Source organism: Perca flavescens, chromosome 19 (assembly GCF_004354835.1).
Source record: "Perca flavescens isolate YP-PL-M2 chromosome 19, PFLA_1.0, whole genome shotgun sequence".
NCBI classification, from domain to species: domain Eukaryota; kingdom Metazoa; phylum Chordata; class Actinopteri; order Perciformes; family Percidae; genus Perca; species Perca flavescens.
The window spans coordinates 30,734,080-30,751,611 of NC_041349.1; the positions used below are offsets into that span (position 1 = coordinate 30,734,080).

Below are 17,532 nucleotides of genomic sequence, written 5' to 3' on the forward strand. Positions count from 1 at the left end.
CCATCAAATATTATGTAGGCTAAATGCCCTGAATATTAATGATTACGCCCTAATATAGGCCTATTATTGTTGTTACTATTGTTATCAAAAATAATACAAAAATCAAATCATTGAATGACAAACAACACATGTATTAGTTTCCCAGGTATCAAAAACGCCATGTGAATAGAAATTATATATATTTACAGGTTTAAAAAAAAAAATGCAACCATTTGACATTCAAATTAAATAACAGCAGCCAATCAGAACAACTACATATGTAACATTCAAACTCTAAATAGGTATTATCAAAAGACCTACTGCATGGTGTGAACCTCAGCACCTTTATAAGATGACTATAATTTGAATGTCCTTTTTTGTTTGTGAAGTGACCTTGGGTGTCATGAAATGCGCTTTAAATAAAATGTATTATGCTTATTATTATTACAAACACTAACAGTAGCCAATCAGAAACAGCTAGCAATTTAACATTCAAATATATTTTTCATTAAAATCTAAAATCGAATTGTTCCAACGGAAAACAAGCTGGCACTTATCAAGGGGTAAAAGCGAAGGATCACACACACACACACACACACACACACACACACACACACACACACACACACACACACACACACACACACACACACACACACAAAAGTATTTTGGTGATGACAAACGACTTGAAGAACAACATCTACTGCCGAATGGAAATAAGTTTACAACCTTTGAAAGTTAGTGAGAGCCGTTTTTTAATGCTTAGAAGAGTCTAGATATGTTTTCTATCGCCTGTCTTGGGAGTAAATAGAAAAAGACGTTTGGAGAAAACGCCCCCCCCACATCGCGCTGTGTTTTGTGGAGGTGTGAGAGTCCCGTACAGTAAACAGTGACATCACCGCCTCTATTGCTTCCATAAGAAAGTTTTAAAACACTAAACACAAGCCCTGAACTGCCCGCGAGTTTATGGAACAGCTAAATGTTTGCCAAACAACAAAGCACAGTCGATATATCTCGCACGTCTCTTTTCTTTCTCTCTTTCTCCGTGAAATGAAGCTGCATTCAGGTACAGTAGGAAACGTTGTGTTTAATAAACCATCTGACGAAAAACTGTTACTGTGAAATATAAAGTCTACTTTGCTACTACATTGGGGTTAAAGAATACAACAGGACGTCGCGGCGATTGCTTTTTTTTCTTATCTGAACGCAGCTTCACGTAGTAGCTACAGAGCTCATTTAAGACGATGCTCTGACGTCCCGTTTCAATGAAGGCAGCACGGAGCTGCGCCAAACAAAGCTGACAGAAGCACAGAAAAGTTAGGATACCCGTCTCGTCCAGTCGCAGTGCTATAAACTGGCAGCTTTTAATTTGCAGACTACTTATTCTTTAGTAGTTTAAGTGTAAACATGTATTGTTATTGTGAATCTTTGGTTTAAACTAGCTTTCTAACAAACGCCCCCCTTTCCAAAATATTGCTTCCAACGCCCCCCATCATCTTCTGAACGCCCCCTATCTAACTATCTAAAGTAATCGTTTGAAAGTAAAAAAGTCAAAGCTGAACGAGGATGTTGCTCCGCAATATAACTGACTGTTAGGATAATATTATCAATGCTTGTCTTTAGTTTCTTTTTAGATCAATATTTTATTGTTTTTTTCTTTAAACATACAGAACAAAGAAACACAGATTGAACAGGAACAAAACCCCTCACCAACCCCCCACCCCCTGCGGTCTCGAGGAAAACAAAATAAAGAGAAATCACACCTTGCCTAATCACTCTCCTCTAGTTATTGTGGCACTGAGGTCATTAGGTCTGATATTTGTTCTGCAGTGTTTTTCCATAGGTTGATAGTCGCTGATTTGGCTTTGTTAATCCTTGCTGTAGAGAGCTCAAGCATAACTATGTCTAGAAAATACGCCAACAACCGTTTTATACAAAGTGAGTGTGGGGGGAGCCAGCTAGCTAGCTGTTCAGCTCATTCTCTGTAAGCGATGCAGCAAAAAAGCACGGCGGAACCAGCAAGCCAACCAGCCGGTGTTAGTTTGCTAACGTTAGCTTGCTAACTCCGCCTTAACGTTACCCCGTCGCCACATCGTTCACAGAAAACAAGCCGAATAAAGCGGTCATTCGTGGCGATAGCAATGTGCTTTGTGTGGATGAAGCATGAAGTTAATTTGACTCATTTAGCGGCTGGCTCTCTGCCTCGTAACATTAATACTCCGCTGCTCTTTTTTACGTCAGTTATTGTAAAACCTCAGCTCCGCGACTCGCCGGATTAAATATCAGGTAATAATCAACTGTAAAGTAGCTACACCTTTTAAGGGATCCCTTGGTAAATCAGCCACTGCCGGGTAGAAAGTGAAATTGTAGAAAAAACAAAAAACAAAACGTTAACACCAACATTTTGATGGCAAAATCCAGTGTTATGTCTAAAAAATTATTTTAGAGATATATAAATTCAAGTCACTACTACCTCTGGTGATACACTGCACACCGGCGTGAAACGTATTACTTTGTATTATGGAGTCTGGAGAGACTTGTTGAAGGGGAAATCTGTTGTTGGGACACGTTTGTTTCTACGGTTTCAACTGAATTTTATTAATGTTGATAGTGTTTGGATGCTTTCAACGGTATGTTCGAATCCTGCATTAGCAAAACACAACAACATTTTAAAATGATAAATGTTTACCCGGACAAGTGACTTTTGTGCATGGACAAGTGAAACGTAAATATACTTGTCCACAGGACAAGTGCCTCAAAAAGTTAATGTCGAGCCCTGCTCTGTCACTCCACTGGTTACAAGCAAAGGGTTTGTTACCAGACATTAAGTGTGCATTGTGCCATATTGGGGTATTCAAATTCCACTTATTGGTATAGCGTAGTTGCTTCTCTACCTGTTTAAAGTTGGTCAATGTGTTGGTGATAATAGGGCCATAGGGTAACACATAATACACTTTTTTGGACACACACCTGCAAAAGCAAGGTCTTGCAGTCTTCGATATCCAGTGAGGTTTTGCTCTATTTCTCTCCATGGAACTGTAGATGAGGGGTCCATCCACACTCTAAGGGCCCGCAGCTGAAAGGCTCTGATATTCTTTAAGGTTGGGGAGGGCCAGCCCTCCCGTGTTTGTGGTATGTTGCAGGGTAGAGTATTTTAGCCTAGGTTGTTTATTATACCAAATATACTGCCGAATTACGGTCCAAGTTTCTTCCAGAAATGTATTGGTGGGGGTAAGGGGATCATTGTACTTAAGAAATTCCCACGAGGAACTATGTTCATTTTAACGACAGCAATCCTGGACCGTAGCAACCAATTGGCCAGATCCCTTTACTAAGGATCTACTTAATATAGTTTCATAGTTGTCCTGGACAACTCGCTGTAGTGATGTGTGTATGGTGATGACCAAATATGTAATTTAGCTTTGGATTGGTATTGTACCACTAATAGCTGATGTCACTTGTCTGCTGTTCAATAGAAGAAAATTAGATTTATTCCAATTCATTTTATAGCTGGAGTTGTTTCCTAGGAGGTCGAAGCCATGTCCCGCCCTACCCTGCCTTTGTTTGGCTTACTCTAGTATTCTCACCCTAACATTAACCAATCTCATGCCTAAACCTAACCAATCCAACAAACAAAGGCAGAGGGTACCAGCCAATCAGAGGTGGATAAGGGTGGGACATTCATTCGCAATCCTAGAAACGCAAATTCGCCAATATCAGAGTACTTCACGGTCCTCTTCTGCTCAAATACAACATAAGGAAACACATTTCTACAGGGACAAGAAAACAATACATGAGATAAAATAATGTTTTGCTTAAGGTCAAAACTATGACCTAGTATGTTGAAAATAGTAGATAGTTTGTTGATATTTTGGCTTATTTAGCCTAGTCAAAAATATGAGATAGTTAATCATAATTGGAAGTTGAACGAGCAGTATTTTGAACAACAAATATGATAACCCATCTATAATGAATTCCATTTTTTTCCTTTAAGCCCTGTGAACAGTTTTTAATGTTTCATCAGGCAACTCAAGACTGCTGCTCTAGTATAATTTCCTGGATTTGGGACAACTGCTTTGATTTCGGGACACCCTAGATTCAGGCCCACCTCGACTTAATGCAGGCCCAGCTATCTGTCACGTTATGCATCTGCCACTGATCGGGGCTAATCCCCTTCACTTAAGGCAGCAGGTGGAACTTGGCTTGAGTCTTGAGGAGTTGTTGCATTTATTCTTTATTCACCGTCAAACAGCCTAAACTGTACAGACACTGCTCTGCTACCTTCACAGCTATAACCACACTCAAACCACACTCACTGGGCGCAATTGAATAGAACTACAACCAATCAGAGCAGGAAACGTGACATAGTGCTGAGCAACGAACAGACTACAGCGTGCACAGACTACAGCGTGTTGTGATGCTGTAGCATCAATATGTCTGTGAGCGAGTGTTATTGATTTTGCCATCAGAATTTGAAAATAGTACTTCACCACATTAGCTGCAGCCATCTTGGTTTTTTTTCTCAAAAAATGCCTTAATGGCGCTCCTCTTCACTAAACTAGGTTTATAGCTATGGATTAGGCTTGCCGTAGTGTCTGCACAAGCCAAAAATGACATAATCACGTATTTTGCATATAGCACATAAACTCCTCATGTTGTCAGTTATTGTATAAAATCCGCCCCATATGAGATAAACCGTTGCGATTGGTCCGCCCAGGTCCTGGTTGGCTGGTCAGAGGAAATGAAACATGACCTCACACATTTGTCTGGTTCACAGGGTACCAGGTTCCAAGACCTTCTGTCACAAATCTCAAAATAAAAAAAGTGCACTTTTTTTTACAAACCTCTAACTAAAAATGAAGTGCAGTAAAGAGAAGAATCAGAGAAAATATTAGGCTATTCTGTGTATTAGGCTACAAGGAGTCAACTTTTTATTATCTATCTAAAACTATGTATTTATCTATTTATACAAAACTATTTATGAATCAGTATCTATTTACAAGAATGTAAAGGTGTGTGTATTATTTTCAGTCCAACTCCTACAGCAAGCAGCATCCTCCTGCCTGCCTCACACCCACCGACACTTACTGAGGCAAGGGAGAGACCAAGAGACCCTCCAGTGTTGGCAGAGGAGCCGCTCACTGCCATTACTCTGAGCAGCAAGCATGGGAATGGGAAATAATTGTTCTCTCTTTTTCCCTCATTGTCTGAATAAGTTGCTAAATCTAGCAAGAAAGTCACCAAGTTGTCAACACTGTGTGCACAATGTGATCCATTGTGTGGCGAATGCATGTACATTTGACTGGCACAGAATTGTCTCTATCCGAGCCCAATTGGCTGGTAACCGGTGATGACTGATCAAGCTGAAAATCGGCCGATCCATCGGTGCCTCTCTATCTCAGAGCTAACAGACGAGATAATAATGCCGTTATGTTTAATTAGAAAAGAAATCAATGCCAGTGCAGTGTTTAAATTCTGTCTCCAACACTGGTTGAGCTTCTTTTCTTTCTGGCAAACAAACTAGACTCAAAGTTAGACTGAAACTACCAGGTACTCCATATGAGCTACACTGGACCATTATACACATAATTTCTGACTGAAAAAGACATTCAACAAAAGTACAGCTAAAATGTTTGTATGTTCCAGATAATTACCTTGTCGTTTGTGGTGTGTGGGAGCAAAGCCTGAACTGGAGCTGGAACTGGCTGGACTGGGTTGCTCTGACTGGGAGGAAGTAGAGAAAACAAACCGTGAGAAATAAAAAAATAAAAAAATAAAAAAAATAAAATAGTTTTTGACAAACCTCAACACCATATGTTGACATTTGACCACTTTTAGGCTATAATATATTTAGAATTTCCTCTGCTATTTTTTTCTTTAATGAAATGCAAAAGCAGTCCAAAACAAAGTCAAGTCCAAGTTCTCATTATTTAGTGTGCAACTGAAAAACATGTAATATTTTAATTATTTACTGCCTGCCAAACAAAGAGGACTAAAGCAGAAAGGGGAATGTCCTATTCACCGGACCGCCACTTTGCATAACGTCAAGACCACGCCCCTTTTTGGGGGATAGAAAATGGAAGATCCTATTGATATGCAATGTGACGTGCATTTGGATTATAATTTTGAAGTTTGTATTCATTTATTGTTAAACAAACATTTGTTGTATTGACATGTCTAATAATTATTTTGCAACCTTGCCTGAGTGTGACCCAACACAGTGGCCCTCATTTGTCAATATAACGTAGAAACCAGCGCAGATATGAGCGCAGAAACCCTCTTACAACTGGCTTCACATGTGATTCATTAAACGTTTGTATCATACCAATCAGAGCGTAAGAATGGTAGTACATTGATAAATGCAGCGGCTAGAAAAAAATCGCAATTTAAATATTACGCCACAATATAGTCTCGGTTTTGAGGCCTCGCTCCTACAATTTATGAAATAGCGAGACGAGAGTCATCTGCCCTTAATCAATTTGATGCTGCACTCCACTGTGGCCCGTGTGTACGTGTGCACTGTTGTACCGGCGCATAGAGGTCTTCTAAAAGAGCCAGATCTGCCATTGCTGATAAGAGAGGGGAAATACTTAACAACCTAATTGGAATTAAAACTACCACTGCAATGATAGAACAGGATAGGAAAATTAGATGTGGACTACTAAATATCAGATCTCTATCTTCTAAAGCAGTACTAGTAAACAAATTGATATCCGATAATCAAATTGATCTATTCTGTCTTACTGAAACCTGGCTGGGCCATGAAGAATATATTAGTCTAAATGAAGCGACTCCTCCCAGTCATATTAATACTCAAATTCCTAGAAGCTCAGGCCGATGAGGGGGAGTTGCGGCCATATTTGATTCAAGCCTGTTAATTAATCCTAAACCTAAAATAAATAATAACTCTTTTGAAAGCCTTGTTCTTAATCTTCAACATCCAAAATGGAAATTAGTACAGCCAATTATATTTGTTGTTGTCTACCGAGCTCCAGGTCCGTATTCTGAATTTTTATCTGAATTCTCAGAGTTTTTATCAGCTGTAGTCCTTAAATCAGACAAAGTACTTTCGGTGATTTTAATATCCATGTGGACGTTGACAGTGATAGCCTTAGTACTGCTTTAAACTCACTACTAGATTCAATTGGTTTCAATGAGAGTGTGCATGAGGCCACGCACTGTTTTAACCACACCCTCGACCTTGTGCTGGCATATGGCATCAAAATTGAAGATGTATTAGTATTCCCGCAAAATCCTTTATTATCAGACCACTTCTTAATAACTTTCGAATTCTTAATACCCGATTATACGAAATTAGATAAAAGCTTCTACACTAGATGCCTATCTGACATTGCAATAGCTAAATTTAAGGAAGATATTCCAACAGCACTAAACTCATTACTGTGCTTTAATACAACAGAGGGCCTTTATGTAAACTTTAGTCCCTCTCAAATTGACCGTTGTGTAGATGGTGCTACGGCCTACGGACTACTTTAGACTCTGTTGCTCCCCTCAAAAAGAAGACTATGAAGCAAAGGAAACTTGCACCTTGGTATAACTCCCAAACTCGTTAATTAAAGCAAATCTCGCGAAAACTTGAAAGTAAATGGCGTTCCACCAAACTGGAAGAATCTCGTTTGGATTGGCAAGACAGTCTGAAAACCTATAGGAAGGCCCTCAGACATGCCAGATCAGACTATTACTCATCATTAATAGAAGAAAACAAGAACAATCCAAGGTTTCTTTTCAGCACTGTAGCCAGGCTGACAGGTAGTCACAGCTCTACTGAGCCATCTATTCCTCTAGCTCTGAGTAGTGACGACTTCATGAACTTCTTTAATGATAAAATTATAACAATTAGAGATAAAATCCATCACCTTTTGCCCTCAACTTCTAACGGTTCACTTTTCAACGCAGGACTGCTAGAAAGCACTAGACCTGAGATATACTTAGACTGCTTTTATCCTATAGACCTTCAACAATTAATGGTAAAGGTATCTTCAGCTAAGCCATCTACATGTCTCTTAGACCCCATCCCAACGAGGCCACTCAAAGAAGCGTTACCCGTGGTTAACACTTCATTACTAGATATGATCAATATGTCTCTATTAACAGGTTATGTACCGCAGTCATTTAAAGTAGCTGTGATGAAACCTCTTCTGAAAAAACCCATCCTCGATCCTGAGGTCTTAGCAAACTATAGACCTATATCTGACCTTCCCTTTCTCTCCAAGATCCTTGAGAAGGTAGTTGCTAATCAGTTATGTGATTTTCTCCATAGCAACAGTTTATTTGAAGACTTTCAATCAGGATTTAGAAAGCATCATAGCACAGAGATGGCACTGGTGAAAATTACTAATGACGTACTAACTACTGCAGACAAAGGACTTACTTAAGTCACCATACTTGTTTTACTAGATCTTAGTGCTGCATTTGACACTATTGACCATACCATCCTGTTACAGAGATTGGAACACTTAGTCGGCATTAAAGGAATCGCACTAAGCTGGTTTAAGTCCTATTTCTCTGATCAATCTCAATTTGTAAATGTTCATAATAAATCCTCCAAGTACGCAAAAGTTAACCATGGCGTTCCACAAGGCTCAGTGCTGGGACCAATTCTATTTTCCTTATATATGCTTCCTCTTGGTAATATTATTAGGAAACACTCAATTAACTATCACTGTTATGCGGATGACACCCAATTATACTTGTCAATCAAACCAGACGAAACCAGTCAGTTAGCTAAACTTCAAGTATGCATTAAAGATATAAAATCCTGGATGACCTACAATTTTCTGATGTTAAACTCTAACAAAACTGAAGTTATTGTGCTAGACCCTAAACACCTCCGAACTTCATTATCTAAAGATATAGCTACTCTGGATGGTATTGTCCTGGCCTCCTGCACTACTGTCAGAAATCTAGGAGTTATTTTTGATCAGCTCAACAGGGTCTTCTTTCCCTGCTGATTCTTTAAGGCCCATCTAAAACAAACATCGAGAACAGCCTTTTTTCATCTTCGTAACATTGCCAAAATTAGGAATATCCTGCCTCAAAAAGATGCTGAAAAACTAGTCCATGCATGTTACTTCCAGGCTGGACTATTGTAATTCCCTACTGTCAGGTTGCTTTAATAAGTCCCTTAAGACTCTTCAGCTGATCCAGAACGCTGCAGCACGTGTTCTCACAAGAACTAAGAAAAGAGATCATATTTCTCCCGTATTAGCTTCGCTGCATTGGCTTCCTGTAAAATTCAGGATTGACTTTAAAGTCCTTCTCCTGACCTACAAAGCTCTAAATGGTCAAGCACCATCCTATCTAGAACAGCTCTTAGTACCTTATTGTCCCACTAGAGCACTGCGCTCCCAGAATGCAGAGTTACTTGTGGTTCCTAGAGTTTCCAAAAGTAGAATGGGAGCCAGAGCCTTCAGCTATCATGCTCCTTTCCTGTGGAACCAGCTCCCAGTCTGGGTTCGGGGGGCAGACACCGTCATCACATTTAAGAGTAAACTGAAAACTCTCCTCTTTGATAAAGCTTATAGTTAAGGAGTGAGGAGTTGCAGCATCCGCCTAACCCGGCCCACCTGCTTCTCTTCTTAGTCATCAGATTTATTGATCATATAATCTTCCTAAAAGGGAGTTTTCCTCGCCACTGTCGCAACAGCCACTGCTAATGCTTGCTCTTGAGGGAATTACTGTAATTGTTGGGGCTTTGGAAATTATAGAGTGTGGTCTAGACCTATTCTATCTGTAAAGTGTCTCGAGATAACTCTGTTATGATTTGATACTATAAATAAAATTGAATTTGAATTGAAATTGAATTGATCACCTGATGACTCCTGTTAAACAGATTTTATGCTGCACCACAAGTCCACATTGACTCGAAAACTTGTGTAAACATGTTTAAACTTGCGTACACAAGTTTAAACTTGACGTGAGATTTGATTGTAACCTCCGCTCCCGTCCATATTGATAAATGCCAAGCTTTGCGTGGAAATGACCGTACGCCGGTTTTAGGCTTGTTTTCAATGTGCCAATGTGACCCAACACAGTACGACCTAACACAATGTGACCCAACACGGTACAACCCAACACAATGTAACCCACACAGTGTGACCTAAGACAGTGTTGGGTAGTGGTGCAACGGATCGTCATTGATCCGTGATCCGTTCGGATCAATATCTTCGGTTCGGTACACACGTGATCCGCGGATTGATTTCTGAAAAAAAAAAAAAAGAAAAGTTGTGCGCATGTTCAGTCCACACACAGCGTGGTCATGGCGAGCGGAGGAATGGAGGAGGTTGAACGCCCCGCGTCATTTAAATCCCCACATCGAGCACGGCCACGCATTTGAAGAGACATCACCCCGGTGGAGTGAAAACGAAAGCTGCTCAAGAACCGCTTATCACCGCATTTAAGCAGCCCCTTGTTGCACAATCAGACCGGGCTAAAGCAATCACAAACACTATTGGTGTGTTTATAGGTGCAGACATGAGGTCATATTTGGTTGTGCAAAACGAGGGCTTTAAACACATGCTGAAAAGTGCTTGAGCCACGTTACGACATCCCGCCGCGCACCCACTTCAGCGAAAAAATTGTGCCAGGTCTTTATAAGCAGGAGAAGAAAAAAGTTGTGGATGAACTATCCCGAGCGTCCTCGGTTATGCTCACGACAGACGGGTGGACCTCCAGGGGAACGGAGAGCTATGTGACGATAACCGCTCACTTCACCACAGCAGACTGGGAGATGAGAAGTCCGGTGCTGCAGACACGCCCCCTCTATGAGAGTCACACAAGCACTCATCTTGCGCAGGTACTGACACAAGCAGTGGAGGAATGGAAGATAAAGAGGCCCAGTACTAGTAATATCCCAGTCACAACTGATAATGCCAAAAATCAAATAAATGCAGTGAATGAGGCAGGACTGGGCCCACAGATTGGGTTATTTGCACATGTAGTGAATTTGGCATCACAGAAGGGAATCTTGGTCAATAGCATGGACAAAAAGAACAAACTTATGTTTATTTGTCTTGTCTTTTTTTTTTTGCTGATCCGAAAAATTATCCGATCCGTGACTCTGATCCGAGAAACAATCCGAACCGTGAGTTTTTTGATCCGTTGCACCCCTAGTGTTGGGGTAGAAACTCAAAAAAAGTAATAGATTACACATTACTAGTTACTTAAAAAAAGTTTTTTTTACTCCATAACATCACCAGAGATGAATTATAACTTAATTGCCAAATAACAATATAAAGTTAAACCTCATGTATGCCCAGATCAATACAAACCCTTATTAAAATGATGACATACACAAGATCTTTCTTGTATGATCTTTAATACCACAGAGCTGACAACAAAATTGTGAACATCAGCACAAAATTTGTCTGGTGGCCGTCCGCTCTTCCTTATCTGTATTTTGCCAAGTAGGTTTCAGAAAGACGGTGATTCCACTATTAAAAACAGGCAACAGTTCCTTCCCTATGTCTGCTGCCACTAGCCCACTTATCTCTGCTTTGTTTACCTGCTGATGGTTGCTTGGCAGGTGTCGGCAACACGCTCTTTTCATCAGCCTCGGCGTCACTCAGGCTCCAGGGAACTTTAGTAACTAGCTTCGATCGAATGTCGTGTTCAATCGGTGGAGAGGTGTTTGTGACCGGGCGACAATTTACAATAAATTTTTCATACCTCCACCCCTCAAAAGACATCTTATGCAGAGTGTTATGGTGGCGCAAACATGCAAGAAAACGGACGTTAGATTTGTTATTCTCTCCTGCCCTTATGCAGATAGTTGAAGAACCAGTAACGCAAGTAACACAATAATTATTTGATAAGTAACTATAATGTGATTATGCGTTACATTACTGTGTTACAGACAAATGTAATCCGATTACAGTAAGTAATGCGTTACTTTGTAACTTTGGAAAAGCTACAACTTGTGATTTGACTGATGCAAATTTCAAGATACAATCACAACAGCAGGCACAATCACCACCTCTGTCAGAGTAACAAACTCTGACAGTGGTGGTGGTCTCTCAAAAATTGAGAAAACTAACCATTGTAATCCACTGATCGATAATATTCTGACCAAAGGATCTTGTTACATTGACAAAAGGTCCAGGCGATCAAATCCAGAAAAATATTTAATCCAAACACATTATGACACAGACAGCTGTTTTTAAATTTCAAATTTCACAGCAATATTCCACTGTATTCCCTGGAGTAAATCCTGTTTGCATCATCTGCCAATTTCCACTATCAAAATCACAGCTACACAGACGTTTTGATTGACACATCACTTGAACCAATAGGAGCTTCCCTGTCTGGTCCACAGCCTACAATAGCCAATAAGTGCCTGTGGTGAAAGAAGGTGCACGCCCCTCTTCTTCTGTGTACAGACCCAGTCAATTGCAACCTGTTGTGCTGATGACTGAAAGTTTGTATAGCTAATGGAATTCTGAACATGGGCATATGCTGCTTTCCCAGGTTTCTTACAAGTCTCTGTGTAAGACAAAAACACAGAAAGCATACACACATTTCGAAGAGTTTGCCAGTAAATAGATTACAAGAGATGTGCCCTTGATTTTTCTCTCCACATACATTTTGCAAGTACAAAACATGTACAAAAGAGAACAAATTAAAAAAAATGAAACTACTGTCTGTATGTGATTTATAAAATGTGCGTATGCACATCTGTAAGCAATGTTCCCTTTATAAATCACAGATTACCCACAAGTGTGCATACGTGAATCAGCCTCTTATCCCGCCGTGTACACGCCCATTTTTAACCATAAATAGTCAATGCAAAGCACCTCATGAATGCTGATCAGTATGTTTTTTCATTACGGCGAAAGAAACTGGTGGGGAAAAAGCAAAAAACTTCTCAGACACTGGTGAATTGCTGCAAATTGAATTATAATTTCGTCCTGTTCTTGCATAGCGTAGGGAAACATGATCTATAGACTACCTATATTACATTTTTTTCCAACTGCTTACACACAAAATCTTTTCATGTCACACGATTTTTGAAACCTCTCACTCAAAGTGCAAAACTACACAGCAAATCTCCAAAACCATAAGTTTTTTCTCAGCCTTTCACTCAGTTTTCAATTGCATAAAACACTTTTTTCAAAACATTACACTCAATTCTCCTAAGACACAAAAATCTAACAGGAAGTGACTTGCTTTCCTTTTCTAAACACAACCAATTAAAATGCTACACTTATTTACCAGGGCACACACACACACTCCTCACATTTGCAAACATTATGTCATAACTGAACACTAACCAATCACTGCTTTAGTATAGGCCAATACAAAGGTCCAAGGTCAGATTACCTGTTTTGAACAATGGATGCCAACAATAGACAGAGAGCAAGGGGAGGAGGAGGGCGAGACTGGTGACAACAACGAGGAGGAGGAAGAAGGAGAGCCATCTCTGATGAGATCAGGGCCACACTTATTCATGTGATCAACCACAGATTGACCAATGAGAAGCCCATCTTGAGTAGCTTTACAGTGGCGTCCATTCTGCATGCAACTATCTAATGACCATTTCAGCATTACAAATCAATCAATTCATGCCCCCCCCTCCCCCCAACACCCACACACTTACTTCTAAAAATGATACCTTGTGATATGTTTGTAGTTTTGTTTTCATGTTTCATGCTACTGTATAAAACACTGTGCTACTCTTACAAACGTAATGTTTTGCCCAATAAATATTTTCTGTTTTACTGTAACATTGTATTGTTTACAGTGCATGTTTCAATCTCAGCAGATTACTTTCTCTCTAGAACATTGTAAATATAGATATAAGGCTATGAAAGACAAAAGAGCTTTAGAACAACAGTACATGGTATATCCAAAAATGTACTACTATGAAAAAAGTGTTCATTTTGAGATGTGTTTATGGCATTTTGAATTCAGTTTGATTTTGAAGGAGATGTGAGGCATTTAGCATTTTGTGTGTGCTGTTTTGGGAATTGTGTGCAAAGTTTTGAAAAAAGGAGACATAGTTTTGAAAACGTGTGTAAGCAGTTGGAAAAACTGTAATACCGTAATACCGTCCAAAACGTCCCAAATGTCAGGCATTACGGCACTCTGGGATAGCTTCTATATACCAGACCTTTGATAAGAGAACAGAACTATGTATTATATCCAAACAAGCCTTAGTAATAAAGTTGAAGATTATGACATTTATATAAAAACACTTAGCTGTCTGCCATTTCCCTCAGGAAACAGCCGGTTGCCCCCAGAGTGGCAAGGACCTGTATTTGGACCAGGATGGCACGGTTCTGGCGCGTTGCCTTCTCTACTGGACCCAATACCTGAAGTGTCTCTCTCCTGATTCTTCCATTGGTGTAGTCCTCCTGCAGTGCCATCATGCAGCATTATGCACGGGGGTCACCGCAGTAGTTACAAGTTTACAACAATTTGTGACTTAACACCTTGCCAAAATCACAGCAACTAGTGGTATCCCTCACCCCAACATACAATTTGAAGACAAAAGTCTAATAGGCAAACACACTTTTCTTCATGCAGGTTTTGTCACGAACAGTATTAAAGTTCGGACCGATAACAAGGACATTAAGTGTCACAATTGCGCGAGAGCTTAATGTCTGTATTTTCAGACTTTGACATTTGATGATATATGCACAGTATTAAAAACAAATATTTAGTTATTTACACTGTGTTCTGCAGTTATCTAATGCTAGGGTATTTGATGCTATCCTGTATTCCATGGAGTCGGGCCATCTCATCCTCCTGCGCGCTGTAGCGGACTCTGTGATGTTGAGACAGCGTCGATTAAATATTAAGAACAAGATTTGAGTTGGCTTTTACAAGGTGTTTATGGAACAATTATCCCTCAGTACAAGCACAAATAACACTGCTGGATTTAATCTTCATGATAACGTGGATGATATGGAGTGAAAATATTTGTGTGAGGCATCAATACTTGAAAATATTACGAGTAATCGTTTTTCCCACATTCACTTTCTGCAGTCTGACTTCAGTTCACCACCTCACCATCTGTGTCGCCAAATCCCATTGTCTCCAAAATGTGCGTACATATGGGTCAGAGTTTGCGTGGAGGACTGGACATTCTCCCGTCAAGTTTGTTTTTTATAAATAAACTTTGCGTGGGAAGTGGCGTACATTTTCAGCCCTGTTTTGTGCGTACGCCATGTTTATAAATGAGACCCCTGGTCATGAGAGGCTCATTCAGTTTACAGCTATTTGGAGCTAATGTCCCATTAATGCATGTTACTAACTTAGCTTCTTCTTCCTTGGATTGTGGTGGCACCTGGCTCATGGGTGCAGTTGCTGCCATGGTCCTGCTTAACGCCCGGCACTGCTACTACTATTATTACTCAGTATTTGCCACACATAGACTAATGTGTGGCGGTACGCCGCACTATCAACACTGGCCACCGCACATTGCGTTATTAATATTTTTTTTAAACTCCATTTAAAACATGTTCCGCTGCATTTCCTTTCCCTGTTCTCCTCCGTCTGTCTGTCACTTGTGTCTCGCTCACATACACACACACAGCTCCTCCCACCGTGCGATGTTTGGTGTTTTTAGCTCCCAATATTGCCTTCCAGGCAGCGCGGCAATGGTTATAGTTAGGGTTAAGGTGAGGGTTAGCTGCCTGGAAGGCGACGTTGGAGGCTTAAAACACCATTGAGCCCACCGTGCATACAGCGTCTGTCTTCATAAAGGAGAAAAGACGGCTGGCTAAATTCACAATTCACTTTACACATTCATAATCACTGACCTGACTCTTAGCAAACAAGCGATTGTGCCTGCTTTAGAAAGTTAACTAGTCAGAAGTTTGCGGTAAAATGCAGTTGGATTGTCGAGGTCAAAACACTATATGTAGCAGCTGGGAATTAAATAAACATATAAATAATGTTATGTCATTTTTTACTCTCACACTGAATGTTTGCTGCTTCAATCCAGATGAGTATTGAAAAGTATTTTCCGCAACTGAAAAAGGCACGTGTTGAGGATAAGGACCAGCCTGAACCAGAGGTATCAGTCTGAAACAGAGTTGAACAGTCCGATTAGTTATGTTATCAATTGGTTTACAATATTTTTAGGCTTCAACCAGTGAAAGACAGGGTCAGGGAGAGAAAGAGAGAAATTTGTTTAGGCATTAGGCACAAGTAGGAGAGGAGGACAGCATCCAACAGCGTGATCCTCCTCAGTTTTTGATACTTGATTGTTACAACAACCCCCCTGCCACAAATTGCTTTCCAATATGTGGAAAAAACTATTACTAGTTATAGTTCTATTATCTGCCTGTTAAAAGGAAGTTTTTCCTCGACACAAATGCTTGCTCTTGGGAGGGGGGATTGTTGGGTCTCTGTAAATTAGAGTGTGGACTAGACCTACTCCAACTGTAAAGTGTCCTGAGATATTATTTGACACTACAAATAAAATGTAATTGGGCAATCGGAGCAAAGTATAAAAGCTGTGGTCCATGGCGCACGGCTGACTCATGTCCTCACAACTCATTCATCTTGCCCACACTGCCTAAACAAAACAAAATGTATCGCTTTGCGCAGTGCTGTCCAGTTCAGAAAGAGCGAGATTTGTAGTTGTTGTGTAGTTGGAATGGATAAGCAGAATCGAAATGTATTTTGTTTTACGCGTACCCGGTTCTTGGCGATTTGGAATTGGTTCTGTTTTGAAACCAGGTTTGGTTCCAAAACCTACATGAAACATTCTTCATCAATTATAGGAAACGCTGTATTAAAGGGAAAATCTGTGAAAAAAAATGTCTTTGGTCAATAAGCTTAAGCAATCAAACAGCAGTAGTATAGTATTCTCTTCTTGCATATCAAAAACATTCTTGTTCAATCCACAATATAGGAAGACGTGTGGATGTTTAGAAACTCAATTACCTCAGGAGACAAAATTAGCTTTAGCTCTAACAGCTTTGATATTGCTCACTGTCCTCTTCAAAGAGAGCTTTTAGATGTGTGGACAGCTCATAAATTTCAACACGGATGCAGTGTCAGCGCTTAGGGGAAGAAAGAGCTCACACTAGCAGACTTGTGTTCAGATGAAATGGACACACCCAGATAGTCAGATGTGATTAGCTGGCCTTATCTATTCTTTCTCTGAACACCTTTGTATTAAATGCATTTCCCAGCCCTTTCTCTACCTTTAAGCCTTGTGGTTTGGAATAACAAAAGCCATGGTTGTGTGGTAGGGCATGGAGGTCAATTAATCAACTAATCAAGAGAACCATTTCTGAATTTGCCTGTTTTCTGTCCATCCATCCATCCATCCATCCATCCATCCATCTTTGTCCGCTTATCCGGTATCGGGTCGCGGGGGGAACAGCTCCAGCAGGGGACCCCAAACTTCCCTTTCCCGAGCAACATTAACCAGCTCCGACTGGGGGATCCCGAGGCGTTCCCAGGCCAGCTTGGGGATATAATTCCTCCAGCTAGTCCTGGGTCTTCCCGGAGGCCTCCTCCCAGCTGGACGTGCCTGGAACACCTCCCTAGGGAGGCGACCAGGGGGCATCCTTACCA

The 17,532-nt window shown here is 40.4% G+C and overlaps 1 protein-coding gene across 3 annotated transcripts in view; it reads right to left on the reverse strand.

The window, feature by feature from the left end:
* Positions 1-17,532, reverse strand: part of mllt3 (MLLT3 super elongation complex subunit) — a 142,480-nt gene that overhangs the window by 14,363 nt on the left and 110,585 nt on the right. For all 3 annotated transcript variants that reach the window (XM_028606271.1, XM_028606272.1, XM_028606270.1), the window contains one exon: positions 5,634-5,703. In XM_028606271.1, coding sequence (XP_028462072.1) covers positions 5,634-5,703 — 70 coding nt within the window. The remainder of the gene's footprint in view (positions 1-5,633; positions 5,704-17,532) is intronic.